Genomic DNA, 20,177 nt, shown 5'->3' on the forward strand with positions numbered 1-20,177 from the left:
ACAGATACATTTTCCCCAGTGCAGTTACATTAATTACATCTATTATATTCTATTTTACTTTATTTATGTACTATTTTATCTGTGTTATTGTGTTGGAGGAGCCTGTGACCTAAGATGTTCATTGTCATAATGACAATAAAAGCCTTGAAACTGAATGTGTAGACTGTGATTATGGTAGCTATGGTCTGTGGAGTGATGTATTGGCAGGTATTAGGAGCAGAATCACCAAACATGAAGAAAACAAAGGCAGCTCCTGCTTCTGTTCAGTGACTCCCGGCATGGGTATCAGGAGAGGTTGCCTGTGCCACAGTCACTCTCACATGGCAGGCAGCAGCCACTGAGTCGTGTGGTCTCCAGGTAAGCTGTTTAACAACCAACAGGCAGACTGGAGCTCCATAATGCAGTCCCAAAAGGCCTCTAACCCGTGCACAGGAATACCTCGAAGAGATGCAGCTGCTGATGTGCAGTGGTACACATCCACCAACCAGGGAGATGGGAGCAGATGTATCATTGTGTAGCATTACATATCAAGGGCTGCATTGCAGACTGAGCTCTTCAGAGCAGAGAATTATCCAATAATGCTATTAATAGGTCAGTGTCCAGTCAGCAAAACGGACTCACAGGAACATATCTATAAACCAGTCACACCAACAGTCCCACAGGCTCATAAATAGTTGGAAACGGCGCAGGGATCAATACACAGGATGACTCAGATTGCACAAAGCATGGCAGCTACAGCCCAAAACAGCCCATAATGCCCCCACACCACATTTAGCCTCTGAGATGTAATACTCCAGCTCTGCATCCACCTAGCATTGCTGCAGAGAGCAAGCCAAGGACAGAGGCTGAATGTGCCGTATCACTTTAGGCAAAACAACTGGGCCATTACCACCAGCCCAGCACCAGAGAAATACAGAAAATAACACGGCTTCAATGTTCACATTTCTTCAGTCGATCGTAACAAACTTTAAAGGGGCTCTTTCTGCTTTTGTCCCTCTTCTGTATTGTGTTATACCGTTTTTTTGTCCAAGTAAGTGGTCTGCAAAGGCAAAATCCATGTGCTTTCTCTCCCACACTCCCCACCCCCCCACCACCGCCTGCCTGAAACGCTTCCATTTTACTCCTTTGTTTACTTCCATAACATAGTGACACCACTACGTAACACTTCTATTGGGTAGCGCTCAAACCATGGATGTATAATAAGAACTGGATACAGCGTGGGAGGCGGGGCCTCATTCATTCCTATGAGAGTTGCTCATTGGCGCATGATGATAAAATGGCCCAACTTTTGAGAGAGTGAAACGTCACAGATTACCCCGCATGCCTGAGAAGTACCCGTATGTGCGCTCATAGCGCATGCGCAACTTTAACCAAAATGCTCGTTCACATCAAGCACGTCAATTTGCGTACACGTAACAGCACCGTGCGTTCATGACAGCATGGTAATGGATTGTTATTATGATGGATTTGATATTAACTAGGCGGCAGTTAGCAGCTAGCGGCTAGCTAGTAATTATGCTAATGTACACATCAATCGTTATGTACTTATATTACGCTGTAACAGGATCTAGTGATATCCAACAGAGCTTCATTTAGCATGAAAGAATTATTGCACTGTATATATAAGCAAGACTTCACGTCGGGCCGAACCACGCCATTAGCTGTGATACAGTATAATGAGCATATACCACGGCCTGAAGTGAGCTATTGCTTTTATCAAACGGTTACCAAGTGTGGCAATATGAAAGAAAAATACACACTCTAATTTAATTAAAATTAGTAAATAATGATGTTCAAAATAAAATAGTCCCTCCGTTGCCTTCTGCACGAAACATAGTGCGAGGTGGTTGCTATGCAACAACATAACAGCTAGCGAACATATTAGACAGAGAGCGTTGATCCATTATTTGGCTATTTATTTACATTCATTTGTATGTTGCCGTTTATTGTGCACCCACTGAAAAACTGTCCAGCATCAGTAGCATGGCTTACGTGGTTACTTGTATAGGTTGAGGTTGTTCTAGGCTGTTGCTTGGCGTGGCGAGAATATTGCTCCACTTTCTCCGGTCCCCGAGATTTGGCTTCCAATAGCTCTGGAGAGAGCTTTCGCACCTGTGGCCACTAACGGTCAATTTCTCTGCTTTGTTTCAAGACCCGCATCAGAAAGCTTTTGAATGGTGGTACTTTTCCAGTTGGTGTACCTGCTCTTCACGTAGCTCTGCATGTCGTCGTTTAGGTGCTTTTTTTTTTCTGGAGATAGGCACTCCTCAATCCACTCCTCCATAGTAAGACCCCCCCGGAGGTCGAAGTTAATCTTAAATGTTTCCATCTTATGCTTTGTAAGTTTGTTTCGTAACGGAAGAAATGTAAATATATTTATAAAACTGACAAGTCAAATCAAGCAATCTGATTGGTCGATAGTGTTTTTGCGGACCTCTTTGATTACAGATTTGAAAACATCGTTGCTTGCTTTAAAAGTAGCACACTTCATGATGTCAGACCTTGGAAAGCTTTTCAGCCCAACTGTATACTGTTTTCTCAGACGCGGAGGGATACTGACTTGTTGTGAAAAGTAGCTTACAATTCTACCCCTGGTATACGCTCAGTATATCACGGCTAAGAACCAATCAGATTGCTTGATTTGACGTTTTATAAATATATATATAATATATATATATATACAGTGCAATAAGCTTCTTAGTGCAATAATAAGCTACAGGGACGTTAATCTAACGTCGGTAATATTAACTTGATTTAATACAACATTTACGGTACAAGATTTACATCATACAGCCCATGTAGTATAATATTTTACAAATGATGAATAACAGCAAACATGTGCAATATATCCATTAGTACAGCTCCGTGGGATGGCAGTAAGGCGATATGGGTCAGTTGTTATTGTGCATCCATGGGTTGAGATAAACGCATGTAGTGCTGAACCATAGACTGTATATATAAAGTGCTGAACACGTAACATGAACGTGCCGGGCGGCGCGGTCCCGTGGGTTAGATGCGCGTTCATAATGCAGAGGGAAATAACTCTCAGAATAACGTTATTAGCACATTTTTACAACTTGAGGAACGAATGTTTTTAATAAGGGCGATACAAGTGTTCATACTGGGTTGTTTATTTAGTTTTAAAAAAATTATCCAACGAGTTACAGACCATTCTTTCCCCATGTAAGTCAATGGGAAAAAGTGTTTCCGGGCCCAGCAACCTAAAGGAAGTGTAGTACCACCGTTTGGCCACAACGAATATTCTCATCAGACTCAGGCGCACTTCCTGGGGGCTTGGCTCAAACACTTTGTACGAGATATGCTAAGGGGTGGGACAAAAGTTGAATAATATCAGTAGTGTAATAATACACAGCTAAAATTCCACATATTTCAACAATAAATAGTAACTGGCATTTCTCCAGACATCTCTGTTCAAGTCAGAGATGTCTAGCATGAACAGAAAGGCAGCCGTTCATTATCACTCCTGTCACTTTCAGGCTACAGTGCCTCAAAAGTCTTCTGCACACCAGATGAACTGGCGCAGAGGAAACGACCGATGGACCTTTGTTCACGTTGTGATGTGTGCAGTCAGACATTTTATATCAGATCATCTGGATTATCAAGCGCCAAATGGGAAGTCTTTTGTGAAAATTGTGGGAAAGAGAGTTGATGATACTTGATAACGAGGTGCCAGTGAGTCGCAATATGATGCGTTCAAGTTCTTTTCAGTAAAAATGTATATTAGACGAAGGTAGATTATACGTTCACAAAAAAACGTGTGAATTTAGATGTTTTCACATAAATATAAAATAGGCATTAGAGTTGGAAGTATGCCCTGTTGAACTACAGAAGTGTTTTGATTTGTGAATGAAGCTTTTTCGTTGGATAATGTGAAGCTAGTGTAGCTACTGCCAACCAAAGACACATGTGAATAATACTAACCACCAATCAAACACAAATCAGTTACTGCCCAACATTAGGCTAAATAAGATCAAAAATGAGTCAAATTAAAAAGGCAATGGCAATTCAGTTTGCAACAACAGGCGAATGGCTGATATCTCTAAATACTACAATATCCAGGGATACTCAGTTGCTAGTCCTAAAGGCAAATGAGAGCTGATCAAACACTCAACGCCCAAAAAAAAAGCTTCAGACCCATTGCATACATCGGGGCTTTTATAGTCAATTAGTGTTTGTCAATATCACACAAACTGAAAACTACCAAGAAACATTAAAGGGCTCTCCAGCTAGTCAGTATGACACTTCCATAAAGTTGGAGGATTGAAAGAAATAGTGGTCAATATTAGCATGACAACTTTTATCATGCGTCTCTAGGATGGGTTGGGTCAATCACCATAAACACTGAAACCTGTTTTCCCATAATGCAACTCCATAGTGTCTTGACAAATCCTTACAACACCAGTGCACTGCTAGACAAGTGTTCTCAAAGCCAATGTAAAAGAATCCTTATGAAATCCTCAGGTTTTCTTCTCAGATTGTATAAAGCACCTCCAGAACCACAGAATACATTATACATGTGTTGAAAATACATTAAGTGTGGCTTAAGATTGATATCAAAATACCTACACAACTGCACGAGACTTCCCGTTCTCTTTTGTATAGAAAACACACACACACACACACACACACACACACACACACACACACACACACACACACACACACACACACACACACACACACACACACACACACACACACACACACACACACACACACACACACACACACACACACACACACACACAGTGTACTCTGATAGCGATTGAAAGGCATTTATGTGTCTGTTGTGTGCAAATGAAGGTACATCAAGAGGTTTTTGAAGGTCAATCCAAACCATCTTTTGGAATGCCTTGCACATGTTTGATACACTTTTAGATTCATTCTAACAGCACAACATTTAAAAAACACAAGTTCTCTGAGAGAAATGCTCGTTAGGGTGTATAATCTTCAGAAACAGAACATCTAACTCAATGTAGTCAATGTGTGAAGAGATACAATAGAAGCATTATAGCAGTGTTCTAATACAAAACAATCTGCAACACAGCCATTATATGAGAGGAGGATGTCACTCAACACGTCTGAGTCCAAGAACCTGTTATAATGGCTCACAATGCACCTTTACACACACACACACACACACACATACATGCACAACACCATGTCTCAGTGTGTGGCAGGTGCAGCCTGTGAGTGGCAAACAGAAAAACAGCCCAACACAAGCACACACAGTGGAGCTAACGCAGCTAGCAGGTAGCATGCACACAATACCCGCCTGCAATGCGTGACGCCACATGAATCACTCACACGTACTGATCGTGAAGGCAGAACGATCTCCCGCAACACACGCTCACAAACAGAGATCTGGGCAAGGACACACACTTCCACATCCATTGTCTCGGTGGAAACACAGACGGGTCGATACAAAAGACGGATGGGAGGATGGATTCAGAGGGATGGATGGAGAGGGATGGATGGAAGGATGCAAGGGTAGATAGCTCACCGGTTTGCCTTCTTCCTTTTCTCCACCTCTTTCAACACATTATCCAGGCTAAGTGTCGGCGTGTGTGTGTGTGTGCGTGCGTGCGTGCGTGCGTGTGTGTGTGTGTGTGTGTGTGTGTGTGTGTGTATGTGCGATGGGCCAGCAAGGATATACTCTGCTACATCCCCTCCTCTTCCTCTCTCTCTGACGATCCCTCCCTCTTTTCTCTCTCCTCCCTGGGCTTTATTTCATTATTTATTTCCCCCCTCTCTCTCTCTCTCCTCACAGCTGATTGAGTTGCCTTGCTTTGGTGAAGCCTGTTTTATTCTCTCTCTCTCTGTCTGTCTGTCTGTCTCTCCCTTCCTTGACGTGTTATGCCTGATGAAGACAAAAAATAGAAGGGAAGAAGAAGAAAAACCGGAGTGCCGCCTTGTGTATTAAGAGCTGATATCTGCACAGCACAATGCCCCCCCTCTCCCTCTCTCTCTCCCTGTCTCTCACTTTCACAGTGTCCCTCGCCCACCTCTGAGGGTGATGCAGCAGCACAGTAGGCTCCTCCCTGGAGAGACAGCGGTGCCACACAGCTGAGAGAAAGAGAGGGGGATGCTGGGTAAAAATTGGGGGCAGTGGGAGGGGGAAGTGAAGGGTGGGGCTGAGGGTGGATGGGCGGTGCTTGGTGGTGGTGGTTGGGGGCTGGGGGGGAACCCGGTACAAGGCAGGGCAGCCTGCTCTGAGCACATCATCCGGGATTTCAAAACCCTCCATCGCTCTCCCTCTATCCACACAGAGGGGGATCTGTTCACTCAAACACACGCACAGACACACACACACACACATATACACACACACACAGTCATATACACTTCAAGGCTAAGGAAAAAGCAAGCTACTTTCAGGGGGACTCTTGTCTATTGTTGTCAGCTCCACCTTTTGATGGAGTCTTTAGGGCACAGTTTGTTAGTTTAAAACATATTTTATGTTTACGTAGATTGCTGTTATTATTTTACTTTTGCATCACATTCAGAGTGGCCTGGGATGTTTGAAAAGATCAAATTGGCACACATGTCAAAACTACCTAGAATGATTAGTCAACAAAACAAACAAAATGGACTATATGATGTTGCCAGCCTCCTTAAATATAGAAATGTCCTGCTTTTCTGTTTTATATCATAAAGAAGGAATTTGATGTAATAACAAATGTATATATTTTAGTTTTTGACTGATGAAACAAGAAATGAAATGGCGCGTTTCCACTGCAGGCCTCGCTCGGTTTGGTTAGGCCTTATTAGGCCCGGCTCACTTTAATGCTGCGCTTCCATTACAGTTTAGGAACTGGGGTAGTTACTATAGTACAGGCCTATTCAAATGGCGGCCCGCGGGCCAGATGCGGCCCAGAACCAACTTCCGAGTGGCCCAGCCTCCCGTGGCCAAATTCCTACACTAGTACAGACCATGAATGCAACACTCCGCGTTGCTTAGAAACCACCAAACCACAACGCAGCACGTTTTTTGAAAGTGCATCTAGTGGTGCTAGTAACGGTGGTCCTATGATAGCAACTCTAAAACATGTCTCTCTCAACTCTGAAGTGTAAACAAAGACAAAACGGTCATTGATCTTGTGGAGCAGATGCGCGAGTCATTGCCCAAGTCAAGCTGGACCTTTTCGCGACCGACTTGAGTACGGGTCGGATGCTGCATTTTCCGACGCTCCGCAAATACATCAAATCCCCATCACATCCCCGGCACAAATCACGGATGTGATGACAGATTTCATTGCGAGGTTGAAAGAGAACTTTGGTCAATTGGATGGACTTGCTCTGCCCACAGAGGTGATGGGCTTTGTCAGAGACCCCTTCACTGTTGCAATAGAGGGGGGCGTATCCACCAGAGCAAAGGAAGTGGTCCCCTCCATCGACGAGGGGAAATGTACACTGAAACTTATTGACATGCATTCATCCGTAACCGGATGCCCCAAGCGCAGCGCACTAACGGGCCAGCGAAGTGTTGGAGTGACGTCAAAAAACAGCAGTTCCCTTCATTCAGAAAGTAGCGATCTGTGTGCTCAGTATGTTTGGATCAACATACAAATGTGAGTCAAGCTTTTCACACATGAACTCAATCAAAAGTAGCACTCGCTGCTCCCTGACTGACAGCACTCTTCACCAATGTCTTAGGACTGCATTGACATCCTATGAGCCAAACATCACTGCTCTTGTTCAAAACTAAAAATGTCACTTCTCCCATTGAGAAAGTCAGCGATGACAAATCACACATGAGGTGATAGTAAGCACCTAGTTTACTATAGTAGACGTGTAGTGTAGTATTCATTCATGTTAGTTACCCTTATCCCTTGTTATGGGTTTGTGCACTGAAGGGTTTGACAGTTATTTTTGTATTTAAATGCACTTTGTAATGTGTCTGGGTCAAATGTGACCAACACGTATGATTTTTTGTTAATACTTGAAAAGTGAAAAAATAGTATTGCTACAGTACTACTTCTTTGTGTTACATTGGAGCTCATTGGAGCTCTTTGGAACTGTTTGCTAATGCACTTTTTGATGTGCATGTGTCATATGTATCCAATTTTATTTTGTATGTATGAAGACATTTATTAAGACTGCTATTATTGCATTCAGTTAAATGCACTTTGTCATGTGCCTGGTTCAAAAAAAATAACCTGAATATTTGACTTCTAAAGCGAACAAATGTAATGCTACAACTGTGCACTTTTTGTTTTGTATGCACTTTGAGAATCCTCAGATTCTGTTAAATTAATGCTAATTTGTTGTGTTTTTATGCACTTTTTGACGTGCCTTTGTTAGATGAACAATGAATACAAATGGAATGTTTTTCATCGCAGTAATATGTGTTGGTTTAAAATGTGTCATTACCCGTTTTTTACAGGCCGCTGAATGTCTGGCCCAGCTGAATTTTGTAGTTATAAAATCTGGCCCAACTGAATGTGTAATTGAATAGCCCTGCTATAGTAACTAGAGATGTCCCAATCCGATCACGTGATCGGGGATCGGAGCCGATCACGTGATTTTCCAAATATCGGGGATCGGGAGAAAAAAATCGGGGATCGGGATTTTTTTTTTTTTTTATAAAATATTTTTTTTTTATTTAATGTTACAAAACAAAAATGACCATGTTCACGTCTTAAAGTCATCCTGAGGACTTAGTTTTGGTTTAAAATTACACAACATCATGTATGTGTTGCTTTCTTTGGGCTTGTTTTCATAGACCTGGTTGCTTATTTCTCTGAAATCTGGCAACAGAGTGGGCAGGGCGCAGTGTCTAATAGTAGCAGTAAGCTAACGAGAGGCTACGTTCAGCTGGTGACTCGGGAGTCGGGACAGAGTCAGGAGTTTGGAAGTATTATAAAATTGAAAGCGAAGGCAGTGTAACAGCCAGATGCAATGTTTACAAGGCAGAGGTTCCGTGTGGTGGAAAGAACAGAGCTACGTTCAACACGACCAATCTAATACGCTACCTGAGAAACAAACACCAACAACAACACGACGAGTACACAGCGGCCACTCAGGTAACGGCACTGAAACAACCGACACTTTCAGAGACTTTCAAAAGGAAAGAGAAACTGCCCCAGAACAGTGAAAAGGCCAACACAATAACAGCCCAGATAGCTGAATTCATCGCGTTGGATGACCAGCCGTTATCTGTTACCTTTTTTTTCTCTTAATGCATTGCATACAGATCGGATCGGGAAAAATCGGTATCGGCAGATGGTCAAAATCAAATGATCGGAATCGGATCGGGAGCAAAAAAAGGTGATCGGGACATCCCTAATAGTAACGCAGTGTAGGCGGAGCCGTGACGTCATCTTCAATGAGCGCCCCAAAAAACAACACAGCCGTTAGCTGTTAGCACTCAGAGCTCACAACTCCTCATATCTGTTCAGAAACTAGACAGAAGTTAAACAAGTACAAACCACAGACTGCCTGTGTCATGGAGAATACAGTCGCTGCTTTATTTATGTCTGTATAGGCCGTTGTTGTGAGTGTGGACGGTCGGAGCATATATAATGTTAGCTTAGCCAAGCTACATTTAGAAAACACGCATTTTAAAAAGGGTTTTTCGCCTGCCGTCTGTCTGCAGACTTGTCAAAGCATTAATTCACTAACCGGTATCAGTATGTTGTTACTTCTGCATCATTTTGAAACGTGTATTACAATTAAATCACGGTCAAATATGTTCATCTTGTTGTAGTTGTAGCCCCCTGGCCAGCGATTCTCTCTCTAGTTTAGCATACTCAGCCCGACTCAGCCTGGTTGTTCCTGGCCCTAGAACCACGATTTAGTCGGGCCAGAAAAAAGGTGAAAAAGTAGCCCCGGGCCAAAACTAGGCCAAGTGGAAACGCAACCAAAAACGGGCCCCGCACGGCTCGGCACGCTTAAAGCGAGCTACCCGCTGCAGTGGAAACGCGCCATAAGTCACAAAGGTGGTGTGTATACTGTACCTATGTATGTTCTGACGTTTCATAGAGAAAACAAAAATCAATATATCTAGAAAACAATGACAGACCAATTGATGAGAGAAATTGTGTAATTTACCCCAAATTTCACATTTCGCAACGGCCCAAAATACTTCCATTAGGAGAAACGCACTGCACTTTGAAAAACCATGCAATTATAACCCCAAATGTGCCAAAACACATGTATATACACCAGTAGCGAGCCGTGACTTTTATACCTAGGCCCTCTGACCCCCACCTTCCCTCGAAAAAAAAAAGAGTTATTACGTCACTACGTATACTTCAGCGGAATATCAAAACAACGGCCCGGGGTGCAAAACGCATCAATGACCAGCGACCCTCTACCACACAAAACAACACCTGTATACAACCCAATTTGTGTTCTTTGAAATTGAAAAGGATATTGCATTATGTTTGTTACTTTCGTTGCAGTTGTATATGTCTTAAGTGTAATTTGGCTTGGCTTCCTATTTATGGACATGCTTTTATTTTGAAGGCGAGTTTACACTGTTGACAGGAAGTTGGTGTTTCTATGGAAACAACGTAGCGGAGAAAAGCTTCACAGCGGGCGGAACTTGTCATAAAGTCCGCGATAATAAAGCCCACCCATAGAGGGAAGATATGATTGGTCAATTGTACTGTCATTTGACATTACTCTCTCGTTGAGTTACTATAGCGGGCCCTCTGTGAATTTAAAGCAGGACCACCAATCAGCTCCTCTCTTCACAGTAACTCACAGAGACGAGCTTCTTTCATTTAACCCTTCACATTCCAACAGAAACTGAATAGGCAGATTTGAAGGATTTATTTCTTTGGAAATGTTATTTTAAATACAATTAAATCAAGTTATTTTGGTAAAACTAATGAAAAACACAACTAAAAAATATTTTTATTTTTTTTAATGTTTTTAAATATTATTTTGTAGAATATCTTAGGCCCTCAGAGAGGACCTAGAGGGCCCTGACGGATCGCCACTTATATACACCTACTTGACAACACATGTGCAGCATTCAGGAAACATTCACTAAAAGTTCAAGGTTCAAGGTTCTTTATTTATTTATTTTATGCGCTGCATACGCAAAAAAAGAATTAAAAAAACACTGCAAGAAGCTCAAAACCCAACGGAAACCAGGGGACAAGCGATGTACACATCTAGTATGATTGTAGACTTCTTGTAGGGATACAAAAGTTGTCCGACTGTTACTGTTGGAGGAAAGTTACCTAAAAAGTAAGTCCGATATTATTGTAGATATACAGTATAAGCTAGCTAGCGAAATACATAGTCATTGAAAAACCTACTGGCAAGTGTAAGTAGCTTTATATGACAAACATGGTACACAGCACCAAATAGTGGACAAGGAAGTGATTAACTCAAATATTTATAAACCTTTAGATCTGAGGAAATCGCCAACAGAAACATCAAAAGCTGCCAATACCAGCAGCTGCCTGCAGATTTTTAAATGGCTTAATATTTGTATCATTATGTAAAACATTAACTTTGACCAGTGGTGTAAAGTAACTGAGTACATGTACTGAAGTACTGTACTTAAGTACAATTTTAGGGGACCTGTACTCTATTTGAGCATTTACATTTTTTGTTACTTTGAACTTCTACTTAACTACAATTGAGAGGTAAATCGTGTACTTTTACTCTACTACATGTATTTAATACCTTTAGTTACTTCACAGATGTGGATGAATGATGTGAAATATAATCAACTCTTAAATTAGACTTTAGTTCCACCTGGAGTAAATCCACCAGCTACCCTGCAGTATACAAAGTCATTCAGACTAGCTGCACCTTTACCAGCTTTGAGAACACTTTCATGATCAATCATTATAAAACATATCATATATATTATTCTGAAACAATGACTACTTTTACTGTCGCTACTTTCACTATATATATATATATATATATATATATATTCACTATATGTTTATTTTCCTCTTAAAGGAATGGTATGCTCATGACACTCATTTTTTAAAAATTATCATCCGATAAAACAGACCAGTCTCTGCCAGTCTCTCTTTTTTTTTTTTAATCCGATGACATTATCAGTGATTTTAAACTGATTATATACCGAAATAACATCAACACTGTGGGCGCCGCCATTTCCCGGACGTGACGTAATCCATGCGTTTGGTTTTCGAAGACACGTTGATCTCCATGTTATTTACTGTAGTTTCTCTCTTCAAATATGCCTCACTGTATCGCGAAATATTGCCATAATTCGGATAGGAACAATCCACGGAATGCTCGGTTCCATCTGTTGCCAAAAGGTAAGCGTAAGAAGTACATTCAGAGGCAGTGGCTAGCGAAATGTGGCCGGCCCGAACCGAGAGATTTACAGGCTCATGTATGCAGCGAACATTTCACATTTCCGGACGACTACTCTGAGAGTATGATCAAACATAACATGGGATTTAAATAACAACCATTACTCAATGGAGATGCAGTACCATCGGTCTTTCTGGTGTCATCACCGACCAGGACACCAGTTCGGCCAGTAGAGAAATCGCCCTCTGCAAGTGTGAAGCGACGGAGGAGCAGAAGTAGTGCTCGGAGTAAGAATAAGGTATGTTATAGCGCATTTCCATTGCAGCGGCTAGCCCCGTTTTAACTTCCTTTAGCGTCCAGGCCAGGACAGTTTTTGGTGGCCTTTCCATATAGCGTAGTACCGGCTAGTGTGTATTTCCCCCCAGTTTTTCCGGCCCCATAAAATCGTGACTCTATGGGCAGGGACAACGAAGCTGAGTATGCTAAACTAGAGAGGGAATCGCTAGCAAGGGTGGTACTACATGCATACATATAGTATCTTATATAATCTTCCCATTATACACGCATGCATTTCCAAACATTTGGACTACCTATGTTGCAAATGTATTATCTCTTCAATTTACACACGGCATCTATTGCACGTCTGTCCGTCCTGGGAGAGGGATCCCTCCTCTGTTGCTCTCCCTGAGGTTTCTCCCATGTTCCCTTTAAACTGGGGGTTTTCTTCGGAAGTTTTTCCTTGTACGATGTGAGGGTCTACGGACAGAGGGTGTCGTATTGTCATACTGATATGTATGGCTGAATTCCCCCATCCAATCTCTTCACATTGGTCAAAACTTGTTCCTCTGCTGACGAGTTCGAACTGAAATACTCCGTGTGTTGACAAAGTGAACGCATGGATGACGTCACGACCATCACGTGACTACTGAAAATGGCAAAAATGGCGGCGGCCAGACGGAATATACAGGTCTAGATAAAAAAGAGCTATAAAATCATTATTTACCGGGGAATATCGCTGATTTCTTCAGGGTATGGTTTAAACATAACGTTTCACTAAATACTGAAGTTTTGATTAATTATCTAATGAGTGGACCATTCCTTTAACAAAACAAGACAAGACATATCCTGACATAGGACGTTTTCATTCAAATGGCAGATGCTTACATGACAAAGCAAAGTATAGTTAATATTGAAATAAAGCAAATCCATTATAAATTGAAATACTTAAGTAAATAATATAAATAAATACAAACTGGGATATAAAAATAAATAAAGTAAAATCAAATACATATTAATGAAAGCATTTTACATAGAGACTAACATCTTTGGCACAGCAGGATCAGTTACACAGGGATTTTTTCCCCTAGTATTCGTCTTAAGTTCGGTTCAGTTTCAACAACCCTCTTCAACCAGCGATACATCCAGATATATTTTAACACAGTTCCATCTTTGGGTAAAAGAGTCAATTTTTATCTGCAGACTCGCCGTCATTCTTTCCATCGTGTAGACTTGTTTAAGTCTGTGCTTCCACTGAATGATTGTCGGAGATTTTGCATTTTTCCAGTTCAGTTATAATCTTTTTGGCAATTAATAACAGTATCCGTAATATGTACCTCTGGTCTGAATCGTAAGTGTCTGTAGGTATAGCTCCGAGCAAGAACAACATGGGCTCCAGAGGGACAGTCATTTCCACGATGTTTCTAATCTCCTCTTTAACAGATTTCCCAAATCCTTCAATTACTGGGCAATCCCAAAAGATATGTGTTTGACCCCCTATTCTTCCGCGTTTCCTCCAACATAATGCGACTGATGGTCCTTGTACATATTTAGAAATTAAAAAAGGAGTGTTAAAAAATCTGATTTTCAGCTTCCAATCAAACTCTTTCCATAACTGACTATTAATTCCTTTATGGCTGCCCACACATAAGCTTTCCCAGACTGCATCTTCGATTATAATGTTTAGTTCCAATTCCCATGTATCTCTAACATTCCAGATGTTCTGGGAGTCGTCTGCCACAAGCCTCTTATATAAGTGAGAGACATGTTTCTTATTTGGGAAGCATTTTTCTGCAATACTAATAAAATATGCTTCTATAATGTTTGGATTTTTTTGGATTGCTTCTCTTTCCTTGTGGCTTGTAATATAGTGTCTTATCTGGAAGTACCTATATAAATCATTTGACGGGAGCCCATATTGTTCTTGAAGTTGGGAGAAGGATTTGACATCTGTTCCATCAAACATTTGGTTAATTGTGATAAGACCTTTATCGGCCCATCTTTTAAAACCTCCATCCCTTACAGATGGAAGAAACTTGATATTGCCTATAATTGGCATGGCTCTTGATATTGATTCTGGGCTCCTGAACATTTATTTAACTGCCGTCCACAACTTCAGGGTATGCCCTATCCATTCGTTCTCAATCTTAACTTTCTTGACAGATTTTATATCAATAAAAGGCAAAATTGATAACGACACACCCTTAGTTGCACTCTGCTCAATCCGTGCCCATCCTGGTTCCTCGTCCTTTCTAATCCAGGCCACTATAGCCGTTAACTGAGCAGCCCAATAATAATATTTCAAATTTGGCAGGCTTAAGCCTCCCTTCTCTTTTGGTAGAAAAAGAGTTTTAAGTCTTACTCTGGGTCTCTTATTCTGCCAAATAAACTTAGATATAAGTCTATTTAACATGTTGAAGATGGAGGCTGGAATTCCCACGGGAAGGGGTTGAAATAGGAAGAGTAATCGAGGGAGTAGGTTCATTCTTACAGTTTCTACCCTTCCGAATAGCGACAGGTATCATGTCATTCTTTATTTGCTTTATTAATGTATTATAGTTAGCCTCAAATAAATGCATTGGGTGGTGAGTAATGATAATCCCTAGATATCTAAACCCCTGCTTGGACCAACGGTAAGAAACATCCTTGTTTAATTGTGTAGGCCAACTCCCTGTTATCATCATTGCTTCTGATTTCATTGGATTAATTTTGTATCTCGAAATGGCCCCATACTTAGACAAGCACTGCATAAGAGCTGGAATAGAAGATAGGGGGTGTTTTATAAAGAGTAAAATGTCGTCTGCAAAACGGCGTAAACGGGGGTGAGCGGTGTGCTCTCTCCATCTTAATATTCGTTAGTGATGGTATTTTAAGCACCTTGTGAAACAGTTCTTTAATACATTCTGCCATGTTCCCTCCCTCACTCCCCTCTGGTACCTGAAAGACTCTCACATTATCTCTTCTCAGTCTATTCTGCAAGTCGTCGCAGGTCAATATCACGGTGGATCAGGTATCGGAGCGCCCTCTGATGCCGCACCGCTACGTCCTCGGCCATGCCGACTCTGTCCTCCAACTTTCCAATCCTCCCTTCATGTTCGCCCATTTGAACTTTTATATCTAGCACCGTCTGTTCCAGTCGATCCAGAGACATTTTTGTTTGATTATGCCCCTCTTGATTTTCCTTGCGGAGCTTCCCCAGCTCACCCATCAACGTAACTTCATGGTCCGACTCGCACATGTTGCTATCTGTTGTCAAGCTAGCGCTAGCTGGGCTGGCCGGTCTCCGTTGTTTATCGTGTTTTTCCTTTGAGATATCTTGTTTGTTGGGGGCTTTGTTTCTGGTTGACGAGATCATCATGCAGGAGTGCCCTTTCTTATTTTTTAAAACGTCTTATATTACTAGTTGTCTCTATGTTTGTGTATAGTCTGGCGGAGCTCCACTTCTAAATGGCTGCTTCTCCCATGACGTCACCGGAAGTCCCTACTTTCACTATATTTTGATGAGAATACTTTTCTACTTTTACTTGAGAACATTTTGAAGGCAGAACTTGTAAGAGAGTATTCCTGCTCTTTGGTAGATCTACTATTACTTAAGTACACAATCTGAGTACTTCTTCCACCTCTGACTTTGACTTATCGGGAATATCAATAACTATGAAGTACTCCACAGCAGCACCCTTTTCCAAACCACAGTCCTGTTACTTCAATGTTCACCAAAAGCTCAATGCAGCCACCATTGTAATAGCGTGGTAGCAGGTATCAATAGAGGACCATTTAAAGTCACACCAATAGAAAGCCACGCGCTCTGAATGGCAAGATCCCAGTGGAAGACTTTAAATTGTCTTTGTTTTGTTTTTAGGGATTTTAGTCGAAGTGACCCTGTGATGTTTCAATATATATTCACAAGGGATTAGCACCTGCATTTTGTATCAGGAGCCGGCATCAGTACAGTTAGCCTTGAATCACAGTGTGCTCCTCTCTCCTCCATCCTCCTCTCTGAAAACAGCTCTGTCCTTTCCTCCTCATGGTCATCAACAGCAAGAGGTTTCAATTAAAAAAAGAACGCAACCTGAGGCCACAACTATTACTGTTACATGTACAATATAATACATCACCCACAGAGCACAGCAAGCACAGCTGTACACAGCACACAGACACTAACATGTGTGTGTGTGAGAGAGAGAGAGAGAGAGAGAGAGAGAGAGAGAGAGAGACTGCACAAGTGTGTATCCTTTGTTGCCTACCTACAGAAGGACACTCTGCTCTTCACAAGGTAAACCAGTATTCTGCCTAAAAAGCACATGGCTCCCATCCCATTAAACACACACACACACACACACGTTGCTGAAACATACTGTCACAGCACATAGACAGCGAGGGAGTGCAGCACACAACATGGGAGTGCATGAGAGCGACACAGCAGTGACTCGTCACATTCACTGAGCGGATGCTAGAAGAACTATCTTCTCCACAGAGCTCGCCGTGGAGCACCGAGAAACTAAAGCTCTGAGACTAAAGATATGCAATGTGTATTAGTGGTCTAATGCAACTAAATACATTTATTCAAGTATTTTCTTTCTTTGCTACTTTATACGTGAGCTACATTTAGGAAGCCAATAATGTACTATTTACTCCAATACATTTGTTGACACCTTTAGTTACCAGCTTTATAATTATTAGTTTTATTGGCTGCTATCTAGACTATTCTTCTACTGTAACACAATCTGTAATAACTGTATACTTTGACTTTCACTGCTGTTATCTGGCTGCTCTCACACTACTTCTACATGCGACACTTATTTGATTTGTAAATACTGTTACTGTACTTATTGTCGTCTACCTGGATGGGTACTTCATTAACTGTCTCCAATATGTTATGCATGCCTCTTAATTAATATGATGCCCCTCGCCACACTTTTGCTGTAACAATGTAAATGTCCCCCTGACTAATAAAGGTATTCTGATTACTTCACAGATCAACCCATAAATAAATATATTGACATATAGGTTTAAAGCAGCAGTATATACAGTCATTTGAAATAGCTCCACCTTCTGTTATATACGCTGGAAGAACTCAATCATCATAATCCAATGAATAAAATGTATATCATAAAAAAAATGTATATACAGTATATATATATTTATATATATAAGTCAGGGTTCATACACTTTTTCACCAATGATTTTCAATGACTTTTCCATGACTTCTCCATGACCTTTACCTAATTCTCCATGACCAACACAATGACTCTTTCTCAGCGTACCACTGAAAATGGTTTATTTGAACATGGAACAGGAAAATAAGGTCTGCATATGAAACATGTCGTGCCCATCTAAAACAAATCCAATAGTAGGCTTACTAGCTTCTACACGCTAAAGCAGTGCTTCTCAAAGTGTGGTCCGTGAGCGCCCCCTAGTGGTCCGTGAGTGTATTGGTAATATTTCACATTTGAAATACATTTAAGTTTTTCGCACTCTCGCGGGAATATCTCCGCAATGGAACGAGCTTAAGTTTCACTTTCTATTGCATGATAAAGCCCAGGGCAACACCTTCGTCACACATGTTGCCACTTGTTTGTACCATTTCCAGGCGATTTATAATCTGTTCTAGAAAAAACGATGTGTTTTGGGATATTTGTGGAGTTAGGTGGTCCGCGAGTGTTTTTTTATTGGTTAAGTGGTCCTTGGTATGACAAAGTTTGAGAAACACTGCGCTAAAGCAACTCAAATCTCTCACCAGCGAAATACCTCTTCAGTTAAAAGCCATTTTACGTTTCATTACTATACGATACAGTATTTATTATCATTATAGTATTACTATTTTGGCGATTAGATAAAATATAAATTATATTTGATGCAGCTTTGGTTACATTTCCATGACTTTTCCAAAAACTTTGAGAAAAATATGGTTTTCCAGAACTTTTCCAGGGCCTGGAATTAGCATTTTGAATTTCCATGACTTTTCCAGCTTTTTAATGACCGTAAGAACCCTGATAAGTACTGTTACTCCTGGTACTTTAAGTATATTTTGTTGCCAATACTTTTACTTGTAACAGAGTATTCTTTATAATATAGTATTGCTGTTTTACTTAAGTAAAAGATGTGAGTGCTTCTCCCACCAGTGAACGGTGGCCCGCTCAGCATGGTGTCCGTAGGGATGTCAGTCCGGGTTAATATGACTTTGCTTGTAATAGCCCAACACACTATACTGCCTTCATTCATTCGATATGGGCTTTGCTTCAGCTGTTTTCCACATGTTACCCAGGTTGTGTGCTCCTATAGAGCGCTCAATGGTCACTGCTGATTTCCTGTTTACACTGCTTCCTATGTAGTCTTTGTAAAGGCCTATGATAGATCCGGCAAAAGCATTTTTTTTAATTGTTATTCCAGGTTAATATCTAAAAGTGTGCATCTAGATTGAAACATGCATGAGGGCCTTCATTGTTGATTGCCTTCAAAGATGCTTGTCCTCGCTCTTTTTAGTTGGAAATGCCTCTCCCTCAGGTGCTCCCAAGGAAGGCTGCAGTCGCTCTCTCCTTGTCCTCTGGCAGCATGTGTGCAGCATGGCGTCTCTGTCTCTGAGTGGGACCTGTGTTGTGTTCATCATTAGGAGATGTGCTCCAGTGTTTATTTGTGTTCTAGTTTATCTTAGTGTACTTTGCAAGTTGGCTGGTGAGCCCTTTTCCTTTTGTCCATTAAAGACCATCTTGTGGCTTCACAGATCACTTTCTTCTCCTTGTTCTCTCGCCCGGTCATTTCATATGTTGTTACTCCCCTTTGGTTCCCCTTCCCCAGTAGGGAACGGAACAAAGTCAAGTGTACTGACCTCAGCTGGCTGGAACACACCTGGCTGTGAAACTGAATGATCTAACTGTAACACTGTGACTGCTGTTAACTCTGGACCATGGCTCACTCAAGCTTGGTACTGAGACCATAGAATTTACAAAGGATTCTTCAGAGCTGTAGAGGCCTAACATCTATCAGATGAGTCCGGAGAGAGATCTCACTGTGTGCTACAACACCGCAGCCAGGAGCCAGGTACATGCTTAACATGTCTGAACAGTGCCTTTGGGAGGGGATGGAGAGTGGAGCAGAAGGGATGTACTCACTGTCCTCTCCGGGGCAGGGCATGCCAGGCTGCTCCGGGGTGCTGGGGAACACTGCAGACACAATGAACACAAGGAAATGATCCTTTTTATTCCTCTGATATAATGATGTGTGTGCACTTCCTGTTGTGTTTCAAGCCTTCTTAAGTTGTCAACCGTAGCAAATAAGAGTCATTATTACATTCCATTATTTGTTTGAAATCAAAGTAGGGGCAAACTCACCGTGCAGCAGTAGACCAGACCTCTTGGTTCGATTGTATATATGTAAAGCCTCCTCCAGCTCCATCTGAGAGGAGATGGTGCAAGGGTCCCCTACACACACACACACACACAATTATTTATTTTGTTGACTGACCACACAGTTTTGTTTTTATGAGCCTCTACCAAATGGTCGAGCTGGCCTTTTATGGTAAAAGTGCATTTTCAAGAATCATCATATACAGTACAGTATTTGTACGCATCAAACTCAAATAAAACACAAACTGAAATACATTTTTTTCTTTTATGGAAAATGAGCAA

At 41.4% G+C, this 20,177-nt stretch overlaps 1 protein-coding gene across 2 annotated transcripts in view; it reads right to left on the reverse strand.

Moving 5' to 3' along the window:
* The window catches only part of prkcz (protein kinase C, zeta), a 176,774-nt gene that overhangs the window by 140,194 nt on the left and 16,403 nt on the right, over positions 1 to 20,177 (reverse strand). Inside the window, exons 3-4 of one of the 2 annotated variants that reach the window (XM_034086343.1) lie at positions 19,881 to 19,970; positions 19,662 to 19,712 (exon numbers count right to left, since the gene is read on the reverse strand). In XM_034086343.1, the coding sequence (XP_033942234.1) occupies positions 19,662 to 19,712; positions 19,881 to 19,970 (141 nt within the window). Of the gene's footprint in view, positions 1 to 5,524; positions 5,896 to 19,661; positions 19,713 to 19,880; positions 19,971 to 20,177 lie in introns of those variants that run through there. The other variant, XM_034086346.2, reaches the window with a different exon arrangement.

The sequence above is a fragment of the Pseudochaenichthys georgianus genome, chromosome 7 (assembly GCF_902827115.2).
Source record: "Pseudochaenichthys georgianus chromosome 7, fPseGeo1.2, whole genome shotgun sequence".
Lineage (NCBI taxonomy): Eukaryota > Metazoa > Chordata > Actinopteri > Perciformes > Channichthyidae > Pseudochaenichthys > Pseudochaenichthys georgianus.